The sequence below is a fragment of the Siphateles boraxobius genome, unplaced genomic scaffold, assembly GCF_051911475.1.
Source record: "Siphateles boraxobius isolate OS27281-9 unplaced genomic scaffold, OSU_SipBor_1 46, whole genome shotgun sequence".
NCBI classification, from domain to species: domain Eukaryota; kingdom Metazoa; phylum Chordata; class Actinopteri; order Cypriniformes; family Leuciscidae; genus Siphateles; species Siphateles boraxobius.
Window position 1 is genome coordinate 17,620,930 of NW_027509097.1, and position 24,433 is coordinate 17,645,362.

Consider the following 24,433-nt stretch of genomic DNA (forward strand, 5'->3'; position numbering starts at 1 on the left):
AGTTTCAAAACTTTGCCTGCCCGCCATCTTGCAAGTCGTACTTCTAGGACAGTTAAACGTTTGTTTACTGAATAGATATTGCGAATTATTAAATCTCCGGATTAAACGTTCTTGACTCCCGTAAACCCACCTTAATATAAAGGTAAGAAATAGCTCCTATTATTTCTCCCAGAGGGTTTACAATTAAACTTAGTTTGTCATTGCGTACGACTTCCAAACATGCTAAACGTGAGATTTGTATCGTGAGCAAAACTGATCATCATGTGTTGTTGTTTCTGCTGCTTTGCGTCAGGAAAAATAATATTTGGAATTTTATATTATAAATGTGAATATAAAGATTTGGTTTAGAATTTACTTTTTGCAAATGACATCTTGCCTATAAGAAATTAACACGTATTTGCTTGACTATTTGGTTGTATTTGTTTTGTTTTTACCTAAAACATTGTGACAGGATGCTCTGAGAATGAAAATGACATGAAGTCGGAATCAAATAAATGAAGTAACGCTATATAAAAAACACTAAATGTTACATTGACATTATCCATGTTTTTAATACCAGGTTAGCAAAAAAGAAGTTATTAAAGAGTTTGATGACGCTGCCTTTGATGTCAACAACAAAGATATGAACGCGTTAATCTCACTTGTAAAATTTGATAAATCAATTTAATCTTAAACTGTCCTAACTATTAAGCAAAAATTATATGGTTATACGGTATTATTTACATTAAATTTTTCTGCATTTGATCTAAAAACAGACCTGAGACCAGTTTAGACCAGTATAAACATTCATTAAATAAGTCACTAGTATGGTAAGTCTAACCAACTTAGACGTATTGTCTAATTTGACAAACTACTACTAAGTAACTTGCTTAAAGTTATAGCCATTTTTAAAGGAAAAAAATTAGATGACTAACTTGTAAGGCTGGTCTAAGCATTTTATGCAACCAGCCACTGGAAACAAGTATTAGGTCACGACCCACCTGGAGAGAACCACTTCTTTAGGTAATTGACTGTTCTTGTTGTGAAAAACTCTTGTAGGATGGACTCTCGCTTCGCTCACCTGTACAAGCGGGACAGCAGTGTGTCTATGATCCGGCTTAAGATGTCCAGACGTCGGTCTCAATCTCAGAAAGAGAACCGAGAGAAGGTCCAAAATCTGCGCAGGCACCTCGACCAGCTGCCGGAGATCGAGCTCTCAATGGATGCATCCAGCATCATGGCCACCCAAGACCAAGCAGCTAAAACAAAGACAGCTAAAGGTTAATATCGTAGTTAGTTTAGTTGTTCGTTTTTATGTTGGCATGGCTTTGTTTTGAAGTAGTTACAATTGTTCTTAACAGATGGAAATGCTGCTGCTGCTGAGGAGAGGAAGAAGATGCTCTCTCGCTACAAAGAAAACAAGATGTTGCAGAAAGAGAAGGAAAAGCGGGAGAAAGAAAAGAAAGGCGTGTTTAAGGTCAGCCTGTATAAGCCTCAGCCGCTCGGGTATCTGCCTTCCAACACTGCTGCACCAGCAAGAGGCAAGGTGAGTGATGGGAATATCAGTTTGAAAAGTCATTCTCAGAGTCAGAATATAATGAAGAGTACTTATGCTGCGTTCAAGTCATGTCGAAAAGATTTTATTTACGAGTTAAATGCACATGAAGTAAAGCCACCACAAAGTAATAAATACGAGTGGGAATATCTGTATTTTCTTTAAGCCCTGATCTTTTCGAGTTGTGGGAGTCAGTGAGAAATGTGACGGAATCCCACAATATTTAGCAATGACATTTTCAAGCTTTTTTATTTACAACAAAATAAGCCAATTGACTGCACAAATATAATAGCATTATAATATAACAATATAATTCATATGTAGTGATAAAGTTTACAGTGGCTTCATAAAAAATAACACTATAAAATAATAATAAATAACGTTAAAGTTACCACAATCTTGCTCCGACGAAAGTGATTTGAACAAACATGACGCCATAAACACAAATTCTCAACTCGTAAACACAAACTTCCCAGAAGGACTTGAATGCACCATTAATTTCCCATCTCATTTCTCATCATGATTTATGACAGATCGCGGAAACTAACCAGTCCACACGAGTAACCCGCTCGATGCAGAATCAAAAGGTATGTAAGCGTGCAATCACAAAATGAAATGACAAAAATAATGAGGTTTTTTTAAACAATTTCCCCCAAAATTCCCCTTGTCTGCCATTGGTCAACAGACATATAGTCTTGCTGCAAACTGGAGTAATAGTTGCTGGAAAATTTGCTTATAATTACAGGAATAAATTGTATTTTAAAATGTATTAAAATAGAATACCCTAAATTGTAATATTTCACAATATTACTGTATTTTTGATTAAATAATTGCAGCCATGGTAAGCATGAGAGACTTCTTTCAAAAACATACCGACCTCACATTTTTGAACAGTAGTTTTGTTCAAACTACTGATTTATTTAGTTTAAATAAATCTGTAATTGCAGTAAGTACAGTAACTTTTACCTTTGTTTTTCTGTAGTTACAGTTTGAAATCACGTCATTTTTGTTTTATATTATGTACTTCTGTTGTTGTTATTACAGCCTGCAGTTGAAAGACATGCTGTTCTAAAGAAAGGTTTGTTCTGCTTGTTTAACTCTGTTTTTCATATTACCGAATGCTAATCATTCAATTTGATCAAGCTGAAATGGTTTCACTGCTGTTTGTCTGAACTGTGAACTGTGATGCATTCATGCTGTTATTAAAGAATCTGTGTTTGTACAGTTGAGACAGTATCGACCACCAGAGCTCCAACTAAGAACAACTGCAAAGCTCTTACTTCCACAAAAACCAGAGCAGCTACAGGTAAAACCACTCACTTAAATTTAGGAACGTGCAAAAAACGCAGGTGGATGATATAGTTGCGAATGTAACTTTTTCATATATACACACAACTGCTTGTTTGAGTTTGAGGGTCAAAAAGAAAATAATAATTTTAAAGTCTAATGCTCACCCAGGCTGTTACAGAAGTGCAATAAAAACAGTTATATTTTGAAATGTTATTACAATTAAAAATAACTTTCTATTTTTAATATTTAAAAATGTTTAAAAAAAATCTTCCGATTGATCCTTCAGAAATTATTGTAATATGCCGATTTAGTGGTCAAAAAACTGCTTAAACAGTTTTGCTGCTTAATATTTTTGTGGAAATTCTTTGATTTAAAAAGTTCAAAATAAGAATGGAAATTTTAGTTGTATTGTCACATTATAGTCTTTAATGTCAGTTTTTATCAATTAATTGTGCCATTGCTGAATAAAAGTCAATTTTCAAATAAAAAAGCAGATGCAGAGCATTATCATTTCTTTTACAGTTGAACCATCTGTGAGAGCTCCAACCACACGATCAGCTGCTAAAACAACACCGGCAGCTGTGGTTAAACCAGTTGCTGTTGGTCAGTTTTATTTTAACATTTTAAATCTTGGGCTTTTCCAAAAGTTTTGTCTCTGTGACCTTTATTATGCTCTAGTCGTGTTACATGTGTGTAACTTAAGCCACTTTGTCTCTGTGATTTAGATTCAAGGGCTATGAAAACGAGATCAACTGTTAAATGTCCTGCAGCGCCCTCTTCTGGCAGAGTGAAAGCCATACAGGGTAATGAGCCTACAGTTATTTTCTACTGGCATGTTTTCTGATATTGTATATTGATTTACATTGCCACCGTGTTGCTCAGATGGAAGTAATGTTGCATCAGTACAGAATTACAGGATGTCTGTTTACGTGTCATTAATCAGTAGATCTCATAATCTTACACAGGCAACACAAAGACAAATATTGAAAATAAGGTGAGTTGATCTTGCATATCTATCTTTTTGGTTTTGAAATTTTCAGAAAATTGGGAATTATATTTCATGCTTGGATATTTTTAGCCTGCTGAGAAAAAGGACACTGCAGTTAATTCTCTGGTTCCTGAGGAAGAGGAACCCAAAGCTGCTCCCCCCTCATTTGCTCCTCAGGGATTTGTGTTCCAGCCTCCTGTTGGTCTGAGTTCCTTTGAGCCTGCGCCCCTCTCTCCACATTCAGCCAGTGCCTTCCTCTCCCCGAGGTACCGCTTGAATTTGATTATAATAAACTGAATGTGTGAGCTTTATCATATAAGCTGGTCCGAAATAAAACTAACATATTTCTCTTTTTTAGCTTTCTTTCTGAAGCCAGCGTGGAGCCCACCTTCCCCTCTCCCCCCAAACCTGTTCACCTTTTGCCTTCAGTCTCATCCCCTCCATCTTCTCTGTCAACCCTTTCACCAGATCTTCCCACCACCCCTCCCTCAGTGTCCTCTCCCCCTCCTGTCCCATCCTCCTCTCAGCTGTCCACCTCCGCAGCTCCTTTGGTCCCCTTGGAGCCTCAGCATGATGTTGCCTATTTCAGGTGAGGCAGATCTGTATCTGTAAAAACGGTGACGACATGCACATGCTTATTACGTGTTTAGTCTATGGGAGTTTGAATGCGTATTGGTGCACTCACACAGACCTGCCAACCTGTATGCATTTTGCGTAGCGGATACGCATTTTGACCTCAAAGTACGGTGGTACGATTTGTCACTCTAAACTACGCAAAAACCTGGTGAAGCTTCTGTGCACGCGCAGTCCTCAAATCAAGCAACAGCAAAAGAAGCGGAGTTCGACCAATCATAGCGCTGGGTTGATTCCCCAAATAGCAAGCGGGGATGATTGACAGATGCGTAAAGGCCTATCATTAAAAAGAGACTGAAAATCGGCAGCCCGCTCGATCCCGCTTCCGTTCCGGCGGTCCGCCGTCTGACTGAGTTAATAAGTCAGGACAGTACAGTAGTCACAGTACTTCTGACTCCTGAAGGTAAACGGGCTAGGGTGGATGTGGAAAGTTTAAATATTGTTTTTAGTTAACTTAATCTGGTTTCGATGATCACACGGGAGTGATCGCATGGATTAAAATACTCCTTCATTCATGGTCACTCAGATAAGAGGAAAACATCATTCAGCCATGCAAATTATAAAATGTTTAAGTATGCATTTTAAATCTAAATAAAATTAAAATCGCAATGGCTTAATAATTATGAAAGTTTTGTAATTTGTGGATTACTGATCAGCGTGAGTCTGAAGTTTATTTATTCATTCTCAATGTTGAGAAACATAGTCTGCATGTGTTATGTTATTGTGTTAATAATAACTAAAGTACCTAATTATGTTACATCATTATTTTGTATGAAAACTAGCGCATTAGTTACTTATGGATTAAAAAGTACCGTTGTATCAGTGCTGCACGAGCTCTCTCTCACAAACACAGACCGCGCGCACAGAGAGAGAAGATAATTGTAAATTGACGGGCTGTCAAAATGTCAGAAAGCAATTTGAATTATCCATCCGTGTTTTTAAAATTCGTTAAAAGACAGACGTTTTACTGTTAACACAGCCCCATATTTCGGATTCATCTAAACTTATACTTGATATTCTTTTTAAAATAAGTGATTCGTTTTGCTATTATTGGTCACGTGACAGGACTCCTGTCTATACATTGTCAACTATTTTCTATAAATATGTTTGTATTGGCTAACGTTTATTCAGCTAATGCGTGTCCTGTTTAAAGTGTAAATTGCAGGTTAACCACCACAATCAATTAATGTGTTAAAGTGCTCAATATATATATATTTTAAAATAACATTTATTGGGGTTTCTTCAAAGGTAGCATGTTTTTTACCGTAACTGGGTGATGACGTCATAACAGGGAGTAGCAACCCGTACTCTGCTAGATTCCTACTGTTTGCGGTTTGACTATGGAGAACGACTGGGAGACTGAAGAGGTTGGAAACCATCAAATTCTTGATGGACCACAGCCCTACAATTTTGAACCAGTCAGGCGTGAGAGAGGGGAGGAAATTGTCAGAAATCATGGCCATCAAAGTGTTATTAATGCTTGGTATGAGGAAAATTAGTGGAGGGTTGGCCAGGTTTCCTGGTGAGTAGCTAGAGCTAGCCTAGGTTAGCCTGGTGCTAGCCCGGATAACATTAGGAAACAAGCTAAAGTCTTTTCAAAATCTTGCCGTCATGTAGAATAGCAAGAAGGGACAACAACTGAAGACATTATTTACTTACATGGTGTTAGCGGTCGTAATCAGAGCTGTAGAGATGCACACACTGCTTACAATTCAGTAATTTAATTAATCACTTCTGAATCTAAAAAAACGTTTCTACTAAAATCAGCTCGCTTCGTAGCCACAAACTTCACCCAGGCACGAATCAGCCGTTTGTCCTTGGGGAACTTGTGGAGCCTCTCTCCCGTATTAGAAGTATTTGTACGCCCCGCACAAACACAATAGTTCACCATTTTTGTTACTTGCCGCTAGACTAACGGTAACTCTAGGCTTGGAGTCCCTGTTATGACGTCACGCCCAGCCTAGTGGAAGGGAGGGGGCGTGCTTAAAACCACTGTAAAACGTACCAACTTTTCATATTATATTCGGCATTTTGGTATAAAAAACAATGGTGGGCGGTTCTTATCTTTATGTTTAACAAGCACATTGCATTATCTTCGTGAAAAATTGAACCTGCAATTTACACTTTAAAATGTGCAATGTTCAAATGCAAAGACAACACGTCACAAATAAAAGTAAAATATCACAAATATATAAAAATATATTAAGAGGGAGGTAAAGATGGCGCCGACTGTCATGGCATGCCGTTTCTCTGCTCCTGTTTTGGTCTCATCATCATTGTTTATGCCATTTATTTTGCTTCTGGTAGCGTCTCTGCTAGTGAGTAGCGCTAAATCGTCGCTGGTTTATGGGCGCCAGGCACTGTTCGATATTTGGGATTCTTCTGGGAGACTTTCCAGTGTCGAGGGTGGAAATGGTGCGGGTCTGCCATTTTTCCTGGTCGCGGTACCGGAGGAACTTCGCCGCCAAGACGCGGCATTTCCTGCCCCGGGTGAGATCTCTCAGGAGACATCGACATACTCGCGGTACACGCTCTGGAAAGCGTGTTAAGCTAAAAACATTGCTGAGAAGGACTTATATAGACCCGATTGTTGGTATGCCTGCATGCTTTGGGTATCTGGATTTGGTGCATCGGCAGCGGTGTGTTCAACCTGTTTGCCCGGCGCCCGGCGTCCGATCAGCTGTTGCGACCTTATTGGGCTGAGAGGAGGCGATGCAGAGGAGGCGGTGTGTGTGTGAATAACTTGCATGCATTGGATTGCAATATGTCATCGGTCGCTGGAGAAATAAAGGTCCAGATGGGTCTTCTGAACGTCCGGTCATTGTCAAACAAGACATTTGTTCTTCGCGAACTTTGTGACTCCCATGCTCTAGATTTTATGTTCATAACCGAGACGTGGATGCGTGAGGGTGATGAATCGCCCATGATTGAACTTTGTTCTCCTAACACCAGCTTTTTCAACACTCCGAGACTTTCTGGAAGAGGAGGGGGGATCATCTCACTTTTTAAAGACAGTTTTAAATGCAAACAGATTTTAAATTGTGATCTTTATTCTAGTTTTGAATCGCAGCTTTTTACTTTAATTAAACCTTCCTACCAATTTCAGATCATTCGCTGATATTATTTGACATGTTTATCCCTAATTCAATTAGTATGGGGAAAATGGTGCAGAATACAAGGTTATCTCGTTATATTAGCACTAATGCTTTACTTGATCTAACTCTGAAACTACCAGATGTGATGGATCCAGTTTTTAGCCAAGCTTTTTCGGTGGACTGTCTAGCAGATAACTTTAATGGTGAACTCCGGGACTTGTTGGAGTGGGTAGCCCCTGCCAAGACACGGAAGTGTTCTCCAAAAAATCATACACCTTGGCTAAATGATGAGTTATTGACTCTCAGAAAGGGCTGTAGAAAAATTGAACGTCAATGGCGCCATACTAAGCTTGAAGTTTATTACAGGGCATGGCATGATAGTCTGACCACCTATCAGACTAGGATGGCTACTGTTAAGGCAGCCTATTTTTCTAATGTGATTATGAATAATAAGCATAACCCTAGACTTTTATTTGAAACTGTTAATAGACTTACACAGTGTCAGCAGCCAGTAAATAGTATCGATTTGTCAGCACATGATTTTATGATGTATTTTTATAAGAGAGTTAAAGACATCCGCTCTATGATACCCCAGTCTGAGCTAGGGGGTTTAGACTGCGCTATCACAGGACCATTTTCTGCTGGAGAGGCCTACCATGAGTTTGAGCCGATTTCCTTAGCCGAGTTGACTAAAATTATCGTATCTGCAAGAAGGACCACTTGCTCCTTGGATCCTTTGCCTGCGTGGGTTGTTAATGAATTATGGCCAACATTAGGACTGTATGTTTTAGCTGTTTTAAACCTTTCGCTCTCCACAGGAGTTTTTCCGGCTTGCTTTAAATCTGCGGTGGTTAAACCACTATTGAAGAAACCAAATCTGGATATAAACTAATTGGAAAATTATAGACCTGTTTCTAATTTGGCCTTCTTAGCTAAAGTATTTGAGAAAGTGGTCTCAAATCATCTTTTTAAGTATCTGTCATCTAATAATCTTTTTGAGCCGCTGCAGTCTGCTTTCCGAGCAAAACACTCGACTGAAACAGTACTCACAAAGGTGGTAAATTATTTGTTACTGGCTGCTGACACAGATTTAACATCTGTCCTTTTGTTGTTGGACCTTAGTGCACCTAGATACTGTGGACCACAGTACTCTTTTGGATAGAATTGAGAAATACATCTCTGGTCAGGTGCTTAAGTGGTTGAGGTCCTACCTCTCAGAGAGATCTCAATGCGTGTTTTATAATAACACATTTTCAGACCCTTTCCCTCTTCAGCACGGGGTTCCACAGGGTTCAGTCCTTCGTCCACTGTTATTTTCGTTATAATTAGCGCCATTGGGTCGTATCATTCGTTCTTTTGGGATTGCTTTTCATTGCTATGCTGACGCATGGCATCAAAGTACCACAAGAGCAATTCAAGGGCAGCCGCATGATTCATTCTGCGCAGCTTTTCCAGAGAGGCTGCACTAGCTCTGACTACACAACTGTTCCACGATTGGCCGGATTCACCGAATGACAGCGATCCCGTGTTTATTCTAAAACCTTCAGTTCCACTACTGCTCACAAATCTGTTTTTTATAATAGTAAAACCTCTTCATGTAGTCGTGATGTTATATTGTCATATTTATCAAAATAAAAGTGATAAAAAAATGTAGGCCCCACTTTATTGATAGTATAGGTTATGTTCAACTTTATTCTTGTACACACAGATGCTGTATTAAGCAGCACATAAAGTATATAATGAATATGTCTCTGAAACATTTGTGTATTTGACAATTATTGCATTTATTTAAATTCAGCTGTGATAAAAGTATGCAAACATACCGCGAACGTCACTACGGGATGCAGAAAGTGTCTGACTTCACGTCTCCGTTTTCAGCTCCTCCCCGCCTGCAACCGGCAACTCTCGCCAATCGGTTATATCCAGCCGATGTCGAACACCTGAGAAATTCTCAACTTTTCAAGCACCAACGCAGGCATCAGCCAATCAGATTGCCTATGCAAATAACTTAGCACAGACGCTATCCAATTTCGTTCATGCAACCCCGGAAAAGTAATGTGACTGGCTGTTGTCACTGTCGTCAGCACCAAGTTTTAGTTCCACTAATTGGCCCCACGTCAAGCGTTGACCCAGACGCCCTGTGTGAATGTGGTGTATGTGCGCTGGCGCGTAGTTTTTCTTTACAAAGTGACATTGCCAATTACTTTTCAGAGGATCATTTTGATAACGTTGGCATCTGTACAGAGGGGGGAAAAAACGTGTCTGTTTTTAATACATCGTTGTTGTGTAAACTTACCCTTAGTTAATTTATTGATGCAGCAGCTCTGGAGAAAAACGTGATGTCATTGTCCTGTAAAGTTCTCATACAATGTTGTTAAAGCAGGCAGATCAAATATTAAGAATAATAAGTGTCCCCAACTTAGCAAGCCAGATGCGACAGTGGCAAGGAACCCAAACTCCATCAGGTGACAGAATGGAGGAATAAAACCTTGGGAGAATCCAGGCTCAGTCGGGGGGCCAGTCCTCCTCTGGCCAACGAATGAACAGTGTATGATTATGATTCAGGCAGCAGTACGGGTCAGATTGGGATTGGAATATTTAATGCTAAATATTTAGTGTATTTTGTTTCACTGTTTCAATAGGTCAGTGATGGCCAGTGAGACCGAGCGTTTGACTGGATTTTCTAAGCTGTGGGAGTCACGATTTGATGATACCTCTGTCCCGGAGGAGAGTAAGACAACTTTTAACTAAATACCAAAGTCTAACACAGTATCCTAACTAGGTTTGATGCAAGCTTTCCTGCAAGGATTAATTTTTCTGTCCACTCTGAAAGTTAAAATGACACAATCACAACTAATTAGAACACATTTGATGTTTATTATCATCTCTGTTGGGTGGAAACCTCATATCTCCAAAAATAATACTTTTCTGCTACTTTTCAAAAAAAAACACTATAAAATAATTAAACGCTGTGTTGTCAAAGCTGATGTGGCTTTTTATGTGTTCAGACACTTGCATATACCATTATATTATTAACAATTGACCAAAATCAAGCATAAATGGAGTACAGGGTTTTTGACCAGCACCTGTTGGACATAAGTGTTTTGTAAGTTATTAGAATGGCCGCATCTGATGTAGTAAGTGCATCATATTACATTTTCAACTTTACTGTAGCTATGTGGGCGTTCAGTTTTTTTGTAATTTGCCCAAAATCCAATGTTGTTATAAGGTAACTCAACCCCTGGTCAGAGCCTGACTCCACCCACTGGCAATATTTGAAAAATGCACATGAGACCTGCTCTCTCTGTAGGCAAGGGCGAGCTGGTGCCTGCTTGCGTCACGCAGTACCACAACATCCAATAGGAAAATTCAACGGCAGTATCCAACCTGAAGAGGGCAGCACTCAGACGTTTTTACAACATATTGTAGAATTAAAACACTTTATACCCAAATGTCCCAAAATTTACTTGATTCAATGAACAGCATTAATAAAGCCCCAGTCTTACAGATTAACTAAAAAAATAGTTGTTTTAGGGTTTAGTTACCCTTTAAAGATGAAGTGCTATGCAGAGGCTATTTACGACAGTACTGGCTATGACTCGACAACAAATGCTAGACTGAGACCCTCTTCTCTGCTCCTCGAATACACAAAACATTAGCCTTTATAAATGTAGTGATTCTTGAGTGAAGAGAATGCTGTATTTATTCAAACAACCAGTTCTTTACTTACCCGTGCATTGCAGACAAGCAGATAGTCCAAATGTGTATTCCCCTTCATTCACTATAGAGGTGGAGTAAGTTGAGGTTTTACTGACAGTTTGATGATCCAATGGAGATAAGAGGTTTAGTCACAAGCTCTTTTTTATAAAATATTTTTCATTGATTAGATTTTTGCAAAACCCACAGACAGACGTAAATAGTAATGATTTATTTAACAAAAAAAAAGAAATCTGAGATACAAGGTTTCCTTCACACAACTATACAGTTATATGAAGTAAGTATATTTCTCCCTGTCGGTGTAGTGCAAGACCGGATGCGCACGGCTGTTGGCCAGGCTAGACTGTTGATGAAAGAGCGCTTTAGCCAGTTCAGCGGGCTGGTGGATGACTGCGAATTGGGGCGTGGAGAGAAAATAACAACCTGCACTGACTTGCAGGGCTTTTGGGACATGGTGTACTTTCAGGTGGGTTGATGTTCCCTTTTAAAAATGCTTAAATAACGTCCAACCCTTGTAATGTTGTTTTGTTTTATTCTCTTTTTTTTTTAAATAGGTGGAAGATGTTAACAAGAAGTTTGATTCCTTGAAAGAGGCAGAAGCAAGGGATTGGAAAGAGGAAGTCAGGCCTGTTGCCAGAAAAAGAGTGGCCAAAGTAAACCACATTATCAGCACCATCTTAATAATCTTGCATTACAAATGTGGAGTGTATTTCTCATATCCTGTCCTTTTCTGCTACAGAAGCCTCCTGTCGTAGGAGGGAAGGCCGAAGCAGGTGGAGGTGCCAGTGCTGCAGTGAAGAGTCGACTGGCTGCTGTGAAGGCTGCCATGAGAGCCAAGCAGGCTCAACAGAAAGCTTCGGAGACATCAGGCAACATCCAGGACAATGCAGATTCTGTTCCTGCTGCCCCTGCCGCCACTCTGCCTGCACAGACTGTGGTGTTCCATGGAGGCTTCTTCCAGGTGGAAAGCCCAGTGAAACCATTAGGTAAAACTGAACTTTACTTGTCTTTAGTAAGCATGAAATAGTTGTTTTTTTTACTTGGGAAAGTATTAGTTTTTTTGTGTTATTGAAAAGTGACGAGAATTATTAAGTTTCGATGCTATCAATTTTTTTTATATCATAACTGTAAGGAACTCAGCTTTTTGGAAATATTAATAATCAATAATATCTTGTTGTTATTAATTATAAATATTTGGGTCAGTTAATTGGATTAACTTGATGTGGCTGAATTAATATTACAATCAATTAATCAGTTCTTCCAACGAACTCTTTTGATTATTAATTTATTCTAAGAAAAGGGTATCTTCCATGGCCACCGAAGAATAATTATTTCTTCGCCTGTACAGTACTTTGAGCCAGTAGCAAAAACCGTGATCGTAAAGTGACTTGTATTGCAAACAAAACAGAACCAAATACATATTATGTACAAGTTTTATTAACTAAATATAGATATTTATATGAATATAAATAAACTAAACAACATACACAAATGAATACATAAATAGGTTAGTGATAGGATGAAATTGGAAACCGGAAGAGGGTCTATGAGAAGAACCATCAGAATTTCATTTTCACATTTCATTGAATTGAATACTTGCATTTGTAATGGGAACAATTCTTGAAGTTGTTGAAAATTGAAGTCGTTGATGGTTCCGGCAGTGTCAAGTGGAAGTTGGTTGAGCGTTCTCTTTCTCCAGGAACGCATGGCTGGTTTGGGCAAGGCCTGGGACTCTGTTGAGGCCACGCCGAGCACCCAGGAGAAGTGAGGAAGTCGGAAGGATGGGTGATTGGAGTCGTTGTTGGTTGGAGTCTTTGTTCCAAAACTCTTGAGATTGTCCTTGGTTCTTTGTGAGAGAGTCATCTCTCTCCTGCCTGAGCCCATATCTGGTTGGAATTGAGGCCTGCTGGGCCCTGGGGCCCCCGTGGAGGGGGAGGGGGCTCCCCAGTATCACCAGAACAGTGTTGCGGCTGGATGAAAGAACTAAGAGAGGGAGGTCACATGTGGACTGTCTCTAATAAGGCCTGGAGAAGATCCTCCCCTAAGGGTTGAACTCGACCAATCAGAAAGGGGACATGTCTGAGAGGAAAAGTGGCTCTTAGTTGATTTACGGATCTTTGTCCCTAGCATGATTATACCTTCATTAATGCTAAAATAGCTATAACACATCCACACTGCATTCTAGAAGAAGGTGATGTACATCAAAGTCTGAGTCATTAAATGAGGATTAATTAGGTAGGAGGCATGATACAGGTGAGGTTACATTGATCGTTAGTTGGTTGTATACCAGGATACATACCATAATATATACCTAATAGTACACGAGACAGTAAACCATTTACACTGTTTCTTTCACAGTTTTATGCATGTTCATTTATAGATCAGTTAGTCTATGATTAATGCAGCAAAGTCTGTTTTAAAGAGGGTTTCTGTTTCATAGTCTCTCTCTTGAGTATGTGGCCACATTCCTCGGAGGTCGTAAAATCTCCTTATCATGCCCTGTAACATGACACTGTTTCTGCCCTTGTGTTTGTTCATTTGGGCTGTGTGAGGAGTTTCATAAACCTTTGTATATAATGAATAATTAGTATGTGTCTGATTGGTCCATACCCTACATAACCTTATTATAGCAAGGTTAGGTGTTGTAGGAAGGAGGCGGTGGGAACCGGTAAACATTCAACAAACTTTAATAAATAGATGAACAAATACAAAACGAAAATAAAGGCAGCAGTCCCTCACGGACGACTGCTGTCACATGAAACAAAACGAAAATAAAATCCAGGCCTGGCCTCTCTTGTCCTTCACCGTCGTCGCTCCTCCTTTTATGCTTCCGCTCCTCCGTGAGAGATACGAGACCGGTGCGTCGCGTACCTGTCGCTCATCAGCAAACCAGTCAGTATGTGACCACCATTTGCTTCACGCAGTGCAACACATCTCCTTCGCATAGAGTATATCAGGTTGTTGATTGTGGCCTGTGGAATTTTGGTCCACTCCTCTTCAGTGGCTGTGCGAAGGTGCTGGGTATTGGCAGGACCTGGAACACGCTGTCGTATACACCGATCCAGAGCATCCCAAACATGCTCAATGGGTAACATGTTTGGTGAGTATGCTGGCCATGCAAGAACTGGGATCTTTTCAGCTTCCTGGAATTGTGCACAGATCCTTGCAACATGGGGTCGTGCATTATCATGCTGCAACAGGTGATGGTCGTGAATGAATTGCACAACAATGGGCCTCAGGATCTCATCATAGTATCTCTGTGCATTCAAAATGCCATCAATAACATGCACCTGTCCATAACAAACGCCTGCCCATACCATAATCCCACCGCCACCATGGGCTACTCAATCCACAACGTTGACATCGGCAAACTGCTCACCCACACGTCTGCCATCTGCCCTGTACAGTGAAAACAGGGATTCATCCGTGAAGAGAACACCAGTGGCAGAAGCCATCGAATGTGAGCATTTGCCCACTCAAGTTGGTTACAAAGATTAACTGCAGTCAGGTCGAGACCCCGATGAGGACGACGAGCATGCAGATGAGCTTCCCTGAGACGGTTTCTGACAGTTTGTGCAGAAATTCTTTGGTTATGCAAAACCGATTGTTGCAGCAGCTGTCCGGGAGGCTGGTCTCAGACGATCTTGGAGGTGAAGATGCTGGATGTGGAGGTCCTTGGATGGTGTGGTTACACGTGGTCTGCGGTTGTGAGGCCGGTTGGATGTACTGCCAAATTCTCTGAAATGCCTTTGGAGACCGCTTATGGTAGAGAAATTATCATTCAATTCACGGGCAACAGCTCTGATGGACCTTGCTGCAGTCAGCATGCCAATTGCACGCTCCCTCAAAACTTGCGACATCTGTGGCATAGTGCTGTGTGATAAAACTGCACATTTTAGAGCGGCCTTTTATTGTGGCCAGCCTAAGGCACACCTGCGCAATAATCGTGCTGTCTAATCAGCATCTTGATATGCCACACCTGTGAGGTGGATGGATTATCTCGGCAAAGGAGAAGTGCTCACGAACACAGATTTAGACAGATTTGTGAACAATATTTGAGAGAATTAGGACTTTTGTGTACATAGAAAAAGTCTTAGATCTTTGAGTTCAGCTAATGAAAAATGGGGGCAAAAACAAGTGTTGCGTTTATAATTTTGTTCAGTATAGTAATATTCAAAGGGAGAAAAAAAATCCTTTTTTGGCTTAAATCACATGCCTGATTACTGCCTCTAGCCATAAAACTCCAGGATTAAACTGTCCAGGATTAGCATAGTCATAGTCATTTTTATACTTAAAATATTCAAGTTATGCTAAAAATATTCCTTAGTCTAGAAATTGTCCTTTGAGTTTTTTTAACTACACTTTATCCTTTTTTTAATATGTCGTCATTGTGTTTGAATCTGTATAATATTCTTTTTTTCAGGTGCTGTCAGACGATCATGTCGAATCAGTACAGTTTCTTCCCCCTGTGCTTCTAAGTTCAGCACTCCAGGCAGGCAGTGCAGATCTAATGCAGTCTCTCGTGCCTCCCCTCTACCCTGCATGTTTGCCACACCTCCTCGAAACCATCAACCCGATGCATTGCCTGTTTCCACGCCTCTACGTTCTGCTGAGCCCCTGTCACAGTCTCCCAGAGCTCCTCAGATCAGCCCTGACCACCACCAAACCGCACATGTTTCGCCAGACACAGAGCCCTGCTCCAACAGCCAACCTCATGATTTAAGCTCCACCTGTACCTCACACACCCAACCAGAGATCAGTAATGCAGCAGAAAACAGTCCAGTAGACCAATCACGAGACTTTCCCATCCAGTCCGAGCACCTTGCAGAATCTTCAGAACCTCAGCTTGAGGAATGCATTCCAGAGTCTATGCTCAGTCCTTCCTCCCAAGAGGAACCACAAGAGGACATGGTCTCTGAAGCAAGTTTGCCTGCCCCAACTGGACTAGATGCCGGTCTAGATACTCGTGCCCAGTGCTTATCTCAAACCTCTTCCTTAGAAGCAGACGCACCTGCTTCCCCTGTCCTGGTGCCCTCCACACCAACCAAAGATCTCAGCATTTCTGCAGCTCTCAGTAATGAGGTCATTTCGGCCTGTAATAGGTATGCTGTGCTTTGTTATATTAGGCCATCTAGTTTGTTACATATGAGCCACTAAACATGGCATAATTAATAATCTTTTATACTCTTTCCACTGTTCATACAGCTCCCCAACAAGAGAGCTTCACACAGATGTTGAAATGACTGGAATTCAAGATGCTGAGGTGATTATCTACCAAATCCAATTAGAAATGCACAATATTGGTTTGTATATGTACTAGGGGTGTGCGAGACTAAAATGTGACGATTTCTCGTCGGGTGAAAAGCTGTCTCGCAATATCGTCATGACAGAGCGTGAGGGTGAAATTAGCATAGAATATGCCACCGCTACATTCACATTACATTACGATGCCCAACGCGGTACCACCTCCACTGGTTTTTATTTTTATAAAACAGCAAAAGGTCATTGTAAACGTCTGCTCATCCAGCACGAGTTGAATCATGGTTCAGTTATCGGGTGAAGATGGCGGATGATTTGTTGCGAATCTGAGCCTAAACTTCTGATAAATGTCTTATGTTGTAGAATGTGCGCTCAGCACCGCCGCTCCCTATAAACATGTACATGTGATCGCAAACCCGAAAGTCAAACACAAACTCCCTGATGTGCGCAAATAAGGCTGCATACAATAGTCTGTCTCCCAATATCAAACCTGTCTCTGGACTGTGTAGATGTAGCTCTGGTCTCTGTTTGCACTTTGGAGTACTGTAACGTCTGAAGAACGACAGACAAGGGAGTCTCCGTTTCTAAACTTTTAATCAGAAAGCCAGAACAACTTTACACAAATGCACCAGCGTAACTCACTCACTCGTTTCTCTCCACCCGGCCTTTTTCCGAACCCACCGCCTTAAGCCTATAACTGCCGGTACAAAATAATACCGCAATTTCACAACAATTATAAAGAGTCTGTGCTCTACAGTATGTTGAACTTGAACTTATTGTGTGCACTTAATAAGACTAAGAAAACACTGTTATTTATTTTTGTTATTTATACTGTTTTTATTTCAATTTGTGGAAATAAGTTTAATTTGGAGGTCACACACATCCTCAAACAGAAGTCCTGGAAGCTCGTAAATGTACTGTAAGGTCTGAAGAGACTCATGTGAAATCATACAGGCTAAAAGCTAGTCAGTTGAGTTTGTGGCAAAAACCTTTTGCAGTGCTTGTATATTGTTGTCTTTCAATGCATTTGATAATTCATACTCCTAAAGTAGAACTGAAATGGCATTCTTTAGAAGATAATTAGTTAAAACATTTCAAAATGCACCTGCAGACTATTTTTCCAGTCATGAATTTAGTCATTGAGAATTTCTATAAAATTGTGCTAAAATCCTATCTCGTTCTCGTGAACCCAATCTCGTGTCTCGTCTCACCGCTAATATATACTGTATATATAATTGGTATCCATTTATATTGGATATTTAATAGTTCAAACTTCCTCTATTTTATATTTTTTACCTTTGCCATCATCAATAATAATAATATATAAATAGTTTTTCCATACTGTCCTGAAATTAATTTAAATGCTACAAATAAATTTAGGCATCACAGCATTATAGTGATTTTAAATTTATTTAGACAAAATAGTATATCATTTTACTATCGGCTATCTATTGGTTATTGGCTTTGGTTGTAACATTATATCATTTTATCATCTTATCACTATCGGCTAATGTTTTAAAGGTGCACTATATAACTGTTAATGTAACTTGACAGAGTGCACAAAAAAATCCATCCTCCAAAACATGTCTTTACCCCTATTTCATGTTGATTAAATATGTATATATAATGTATCATAGGTTTAAGTTGTCGGGATGGATTTTGTGATGTTGCTTAATAATCCAATATTTATTTATTTATTACTACATTAATCTGAGCAGAGGAGCGGAGCTGAAGCGCAACCAAAACAATGTTCTTCCACAAGACCCATGTGGTTTAATATGGGTCAGAAAGTTACATAGTGCAGCTAAACTTTATTCTGCATCCCTGAATCCTACTATTAATCAGCAGAGCTTTTTTCTTTTACTTGAGTTTTTGGATCATGTTCTGATGTATTTTTCCCAGGATGCTACTAGTTTGGACTTTGAGCGTTACCTGCAGCCAACAGTGAGAGACAGCATGTCTCCGGGTCTTGCAGCAGAGAGGTTTTCCCTTGGGATGGAGGATGCTGAGATGGAGAGTCCTGTGACTCCGGCAGAGGAGCGTCCTCTTGATGTCTTGGCAACACCTACAGGTAGTTTATGTCCCTCATATCCCATCATAATACTCACTATTAATGCTCACATATGGTTTGTTGGGGGGCACGTGGGCACTCACTTCTCTCTCTTGCACTCCTGTCTCAGCTCTTCCAAGAATGGTGTTCACACCCGGGACCAGTCAGGTGGATTTACATCTTTCCTTTATTAACAATCATTTCTTCTGTCTTTTAATAGGGTTCCCACAGTTTTCCAGTCATGGAAATTCAATCTGAATTTGGATCCGATTCAGCAATTTTGATCCAATAAAATATTTTATAGATGTGCAACTAGTAAAACAATTACTATAGAAATATTCATGACTTAATTTTTATTAATAAAATCTTTAAGTCTAAAGATTTTTAGTTTTTCAAGCCTGCAAATCACCATTTTATGTTTCCAGGTTTTCTATGACTGTGGGAACCACTACTCTATTACACCTTCTGAGAGTTGTCAGCATTTCAATTTTTTATTTGTCCATAACCTTGTTGTTTCAGATGTCAGACAATCTGTTGCTGTTCACCCCAGAGCAGAAGGAGAGAGTGAGACCATCAATGTGTGAACGTGACCTGATCATATTCACACCTCCCACAAACAAATAAAAGCACATCCACTCGAATGTGGATAGTTTTCATTTTTTGCTTTATTAAATTAGATGCCTTTGACACTTGTACATTTATTTGCTACTCACTTTTTGTACTATTTAGATACAGCAATACTATTTCTATGCAAAATATTAAGGCTTTCAAATGACAAAATTGTTTTAAACGTTAATAAAATCATAAGAAAAAAAATGCACTTCCATTCTGTGAATTTATTTTATCTAATTCCTGCTGGTGACTGACTGTGTTGAAATGCCAGACGTGGTAGAGGTCACAGGCTCATGGGAGAAGGGGGCGAGTGATTAACATCAATGTTTGGAACCTCTCTGTGTCCTTCTACGTCTTGTCCCTCCTCAGCCTCCAGCTGTTCTCTATGTCATATAACAACGCAGTAAATTATATATATTTTTAAAAAGTTTAAATAGGCTAGCTTTGTCAGCATCTGCAAGAGCACTTCTGTTCTTTATTCACGTGGGTTTTTTTTTTATTGCGCATCAAGGAATTTGTTCAGTAAAATGAGCGCACCCATCTAAGACAAGTCTGTGAGGTGAATATTGTCCAATTTAAATGTTATTTGTCCTTCAAAGATTGTCCAAATTTGTAAAACTAAATGTTTCACAATGTAGGAAAGCTAACTTGGTAAAATACAAACACTTTTATTTTAAAATTAAAAAGACAAAATTACCACTATAACCAGGAAATGGTGGCAGAGGAGCTCTTATTCCCTCATTAGCAATTTTCACTCCCTAACAGCTTTTTCAGACGTGTTGCTTTCAAAATTATTTGTGTGAAGTATACATTTGTAGGAAAGGTCACAGAGCCTCATGAAGAACACAAATTGCAAATGAAATTACACAGACAAGAAAGCGAATTAAGAGCGCATTGTTTATAATCACTGAAGCTGCCAATCAGTTCACTGCAAACTACCTAAAAGAGTGTTACAATTCCTGCTTTAAACAATTAATCTGACTAAACTTAACAATTATTGAATCGTGTCAACTTTGTTACAATGAGAGGATTTGAGTGGATTCTCACTACCAGTAATTCCTGTGATTTAGCCTGGGAAAACCCAGACAACTTCCAGCAAATTTAGATTTGCTCTGCAAGTAGGTCTGGCAAAGAGCCCATTCAAACTCATTTCCAATCCGTCGAAATCGCGGCACCAATCAGAAACGTTGGGGCGGGCTTTACGCGATGACGACGGTGAGGCAGATTTTGTACATTACAAAAATGGGTGCCACCGTGGAACATCACTCGTTCGAATCAGCTATCGCGTCTGTTTTAAGCGATTTAAAATCGACCTTTTCGTTAAAACCCGAGCAAAGAACAACACTCGAAGCCTTCATGTCTAAAACATATGTTATCGCTGTCTTACCAACTGGATTCTGCAAAAAATTACTTTCGTTTTTGTATTTGTTTTATTTTGTCATTAAAATGTGTGAATGTTCGTCGGTTTCCGCCTCCTTCTTTATGGAGCTAGAAATGTGTCTTTATTAAATGCGAGAAAATAAATGATCTGAGAGAAAAAAAAAAGTTTGAGAGAAAAAGTTATCACACTGATAGCAAAAAAGCATTTCATGAGAGAAAAAAGAATATTTGAGAGAAAAAGTTTTCATACCAATAGCAAAAAATAATATTTGAGACTAAAAAAAGTTTTGATAGAAAGTATTTTCTCATAGAACATAAAAAAATATAAATTTTTTTTTTATTTATTATTTCTGAGAAAAAAAATCTCTCAAAATACTTTGAAAAAAATCTCAAATATATATTTTTTGCTATCAGTGTGAAAACATTTTCTCTAAAAAAAAAGTGTTTCTCTCAAAACGCTTTTCTTTGCTCTCGATGCAATTTTTTTTTTGCTCTCGTGTCAGGATTTTGCTTTGGCTGTGAAAATTGTGTCATGGGCGGCGCCATGTTCTTTTTTTCCTATTGGAAAGTTCCTATTGGCCAGTCGGGTGAGCATCGTCTTGTCTTGGGAGTCGAACTGAATCATTTCACCATTTTTCGTGTTCGGTTCACCTAGATAGATGCCGTCTCTGCCTTAGTTGAACACGGACACTCCAATGTTTGGGTAAGATGATGACACACATACAAATCGATGGGTAGCTGGCTGAGCAAGTTCAGTATCACTGAAGAATAAACATTAAAAAATAGCACTCATGCAAGTTTACCTAGCAAGCTAATAATATAATACACATTCATTCATGAATATGAGTGCTATTTTTAATGTTTAATCTTCAGTGATGCTGAACTTGCTCAGCCAGCTAACATCCAGTTGTGTTTGTCAGCATCTTACCCAAACATTGGAGTGTCCGTGCTCAACTTAGAGCTTAGATCGGGCCCAAAAAATCATGCCCGACCCTACCCTAGCCCATGCACGTTGTGTCCGAGCCCGGCCCGACACATTAACTATAATTATGAGCCCGAGCCCCATTTAAACCCGACCATTTTAATACGTGGGTCGTTACAACTGACGTTCTCAACTACTTTCTATGTTACTTTCTCCTCCTCCTCCTCTTTTCTGGTTTGGCATGATTGAAAGTGCGCTCCCTTAAAAATTCCTAAAGCTGACATCAGTTCATCGCGATCTCACACATCTCTGTTATTATCAATGAAGCTGACTGCACACTTAATCTTTCATAATATATACACTTTGTTTGTTATAATTAGAGGATTCGCCAGCATACAGAATTCAGCACTGAACAAAAAGTCAGTTTTGAGCAGTGAGGGGAGTCTATCTTAAATGCTTCTGATTGGCCATTGCGTTCAAGAAATCAGCACATATGTCTGTGATTGGCTACATCGCTCAACGCTGCAAACATGTTATAAAACGAAACTCTGGCCTGTAAATCCTTAGTATTTTGTATTTTGTTTTAATTGTTCTTGTTGCTTTTCTGCAACAGATGAATAAAAATGTATTCGTTTTTATGTTTTATTCATAGATATTTCTAGTTTGCGGGAGTCCCACGAATCGATTTATTTTCCCGGACCCCACACATACAGAGTGACTGCATTACAGCCCGCGCTCGGCCATCAAATCTAGTCCCGTGCCGCACTCTCGCCGCGTTGGGAGTGCACATCTCTAGATCAAAGGCCCGGCCTGGCCCGAGGATGTTAGCCTTCAACTAAGGCAGAGGAGGCATCTATCTAGGTGAACCGAACGCGAACGATGGTGTAATGATTCAGTTCGACTCCCAAGACAAGACGATGCTCACCCGACTGGCCAATAGGAACTTTCCAATAGGAAAAAAAGAACATGGCCCCGCCCATGACACAATTTTCACAGCTAAAGCAAAATCCTTACACGAGAGCAAAAAATTGCATCGAGAGCAAAGAAAAGCGTTTTGAGAGAAACACTTTTTTTTAGAGAAAATGTTTTCACACTGATAGCAAAAAATATATATTTGAGATTTTTTTTCAAAATATTTTGAGAGAGATTTTTTTTCTCAGAAATAATTTTAAAAATTTCAAATTTATATTTTTTTTATGTTCTATGAGAAAAAACTTAATCTCAAACCTTTTTTTAGTCTCAAATATTATTTTTTGATATTGGTATGAAAACCTTTACTCTCAAATATTCTTTTTTCTCTCATGAAATGCTTTTTTGCTATCAGTGTGATGACTTTTTCTCTCAAACTTTTTTTTCTTCTCTCAGATCATTTATTTTCTCACTTGTAATAAAGACACATTTCTAGCTCCATACTTCTTCCCATAACAATGACCTTTTTCATGATATGCTAATTTTTTGAGATAGGAATTTTGGGTTTTCATGAGCTGTATGCCAAAATCATCAGTATTAAAACAATAAAAGACCTGAAATATTTCAGTTGGTGTGCAATGAATCTAAAATATATGAAAGTTTAATTTTTATCATTACATTATGGAAAATAATTAACTTTATCACAATATGCTAATTTTTTGAGAAGGACCTGTATATGACAAATATAACAACCAGATTTTTAATTTAACAACCCTTAATTTATTTGCTTTTCTCTTTTAATAAACAATTACAAATTATGTTACCCGTTGTAATATAACTCCGTCAATCCTGGAAACATTCATAAATGCCTCATTCCTGCAGATTTGGAGTTATTCATATTCCCAATTTGCGTCTAGAAGTTGACACACACACACACGCACGCACGCACGCACACACACACACACACACACACACACACACACACACAGTGCTCACTCTACCCTGATTATACAGCTGCAGCTCATTGTCTTATCCAGCACCTCTGCCACATAAGGACACTCACTTATTTTATTCATTTTCTGATCACTAAAACTGCTCCTGCCATTGTTACAAGTGAGTTTAAACTTCCCTCCAGAAATTTCCTTCCAAGTCTTCTTGTTTATTGCACCTTAATTTCTAGTGTTATCATTCCTACTCGTGCAAATATATTTTAGAGGTCACAGTTTGAAATGGCATGTCATTTTTATTTTACTTCTGTTATTACAGCCTGCTTGTTGAAAGACATGCTGTTCTAAAGAAAGGTTGGTCCTGCTTGTTTAACTTCTCTGGTTTTCAAATTACCGAATGTGAATCATTAAGTTCGATCAAACTGAATGGTTTCACCACTGTTTGTCTAGAAGCAAACTGTGATACATTCATGCTGTTATTAAAGACTGTTATTGTGTTTGTACAGTTGAGACAGTATCGACCACCAGAGTTCTAACTAAGAACAACTGCTAAGCTCTTACTTCCACAAAAACCAGAGCAGCTACAGGTGAAACCACTCACTTAAATTTAGGAACGTGCAAAAGACGCAAGTGGATGATATAGTTGCGAATGTTAACTGTTTTTCATATGTACACTACTGCTCAAGTTTGACGGTCAAAATAATTTTTGTATGATCACCCAGACTGCATTTATACAGAAATGGAATAAAATCAATTGTTTTTAAATAAGCCTATTAGAAATTAAATTAACTTTTCTGTTTTTAACATTAATAAATGTCAAAATCTTCAAAATGGTCCTTCGGAAATCATTGTAATATGCTGATTTGGTGCTCAAAGAATTTCTTATCACTGTTCAATACAGTTGTGCTGCTTAATATTTTTGTGGAAATTGTGAAACCTTTTTTTCCCCGGATTCTTTGAATTAAGTTCAAAACAGGAACATTTGAGTTCCTTTTTGATGTTTTTCCATTGTCATGTGACTCCCTTACCCCTCATGTGATCTCTTCATTTGCTCCTTAGTACTTGTGACATGCCCTGATTGGTTCATTTTTGTTCAC

The 24,433-nt window shown here is 39.1% G+C and overlaps 1 protein-coding gene across 2 annotated transcripts; it reads left to right on the forward strand.

Annotated features, from left to right (window-relative positions):
* Positions 1-19,204, forward strand: dlgap5 (discs, large (Drosophila) homolog-associated protein 5). 2 transcript variants are annotated; one of them, XM_077201160.1, is made up of 20 exons: positions 1-142; positions 1,039-1,259; positions 1,341-1,525; positions 2,068-2,121; positions 2,579-2,612; positions 2,760-2,840; positions 3,347-3,427; positions 3,550-3,627; positions 3,790-3,818; positions 3,903-4,078; positions 4,171-4,401; positions 10,183-10,271; positions 11,563-11,723; positions 11,812-11,910; positions 11,997-12,243; positions 15,681-16,359; positions 16,463-16,520; positions 18,419-18,587; positions 18,697-18,734; positions 19,086-19,204. In XM_077201160.1, the coding sequence occupies exons 2-20, from the start codon at positions 1,040-1,042 to the stop codon at positions 19,188-19,190; spliced, it is 2,814 nt and encodes a 937-aa protein (XP_077057275.1). In that variant the 5' UTR covers positions 1-142; position 1,039; the 3' UTR covers positions 19,191-19,204. The 2 variants fall into 2 exon arrangements, with proteins under 2 accessions (XP_077057275.1, XP_077057276.1); XM_077201161.1 differs by lacking the exon at positions 18,697-18,734 and having other exon boundaries at positions 17-142.
* Positions 19,205-24,433: the final 5,229 nt, after the last annotated feature.

Excerpts from the sequence above, each read along its gene's own strand:
- dlgap5 (XM_077201160.1), top strand. The coding sequence starts at position 1,040 with ATGGACTCTCGCTTCGCTCACCTGTACAAGCGGGACAGCAGTGTGTCT. Across the intron at positions 3,819-3,902 it reads AGACAAATATTGAAAATAAG|CCTGCTGAGAAAAAGGACAC; the intron begins GTGAGTTGATCT and ends GGATATTTTTAG. Across the intron at positions 18,588-18,696 it reads TGTCTTGGCAACACCTACAG|CTCTTCCAAGAATGGTGTTC; the intron begins GTAGTTTATGTC and ends CTCCTGTCTCAG.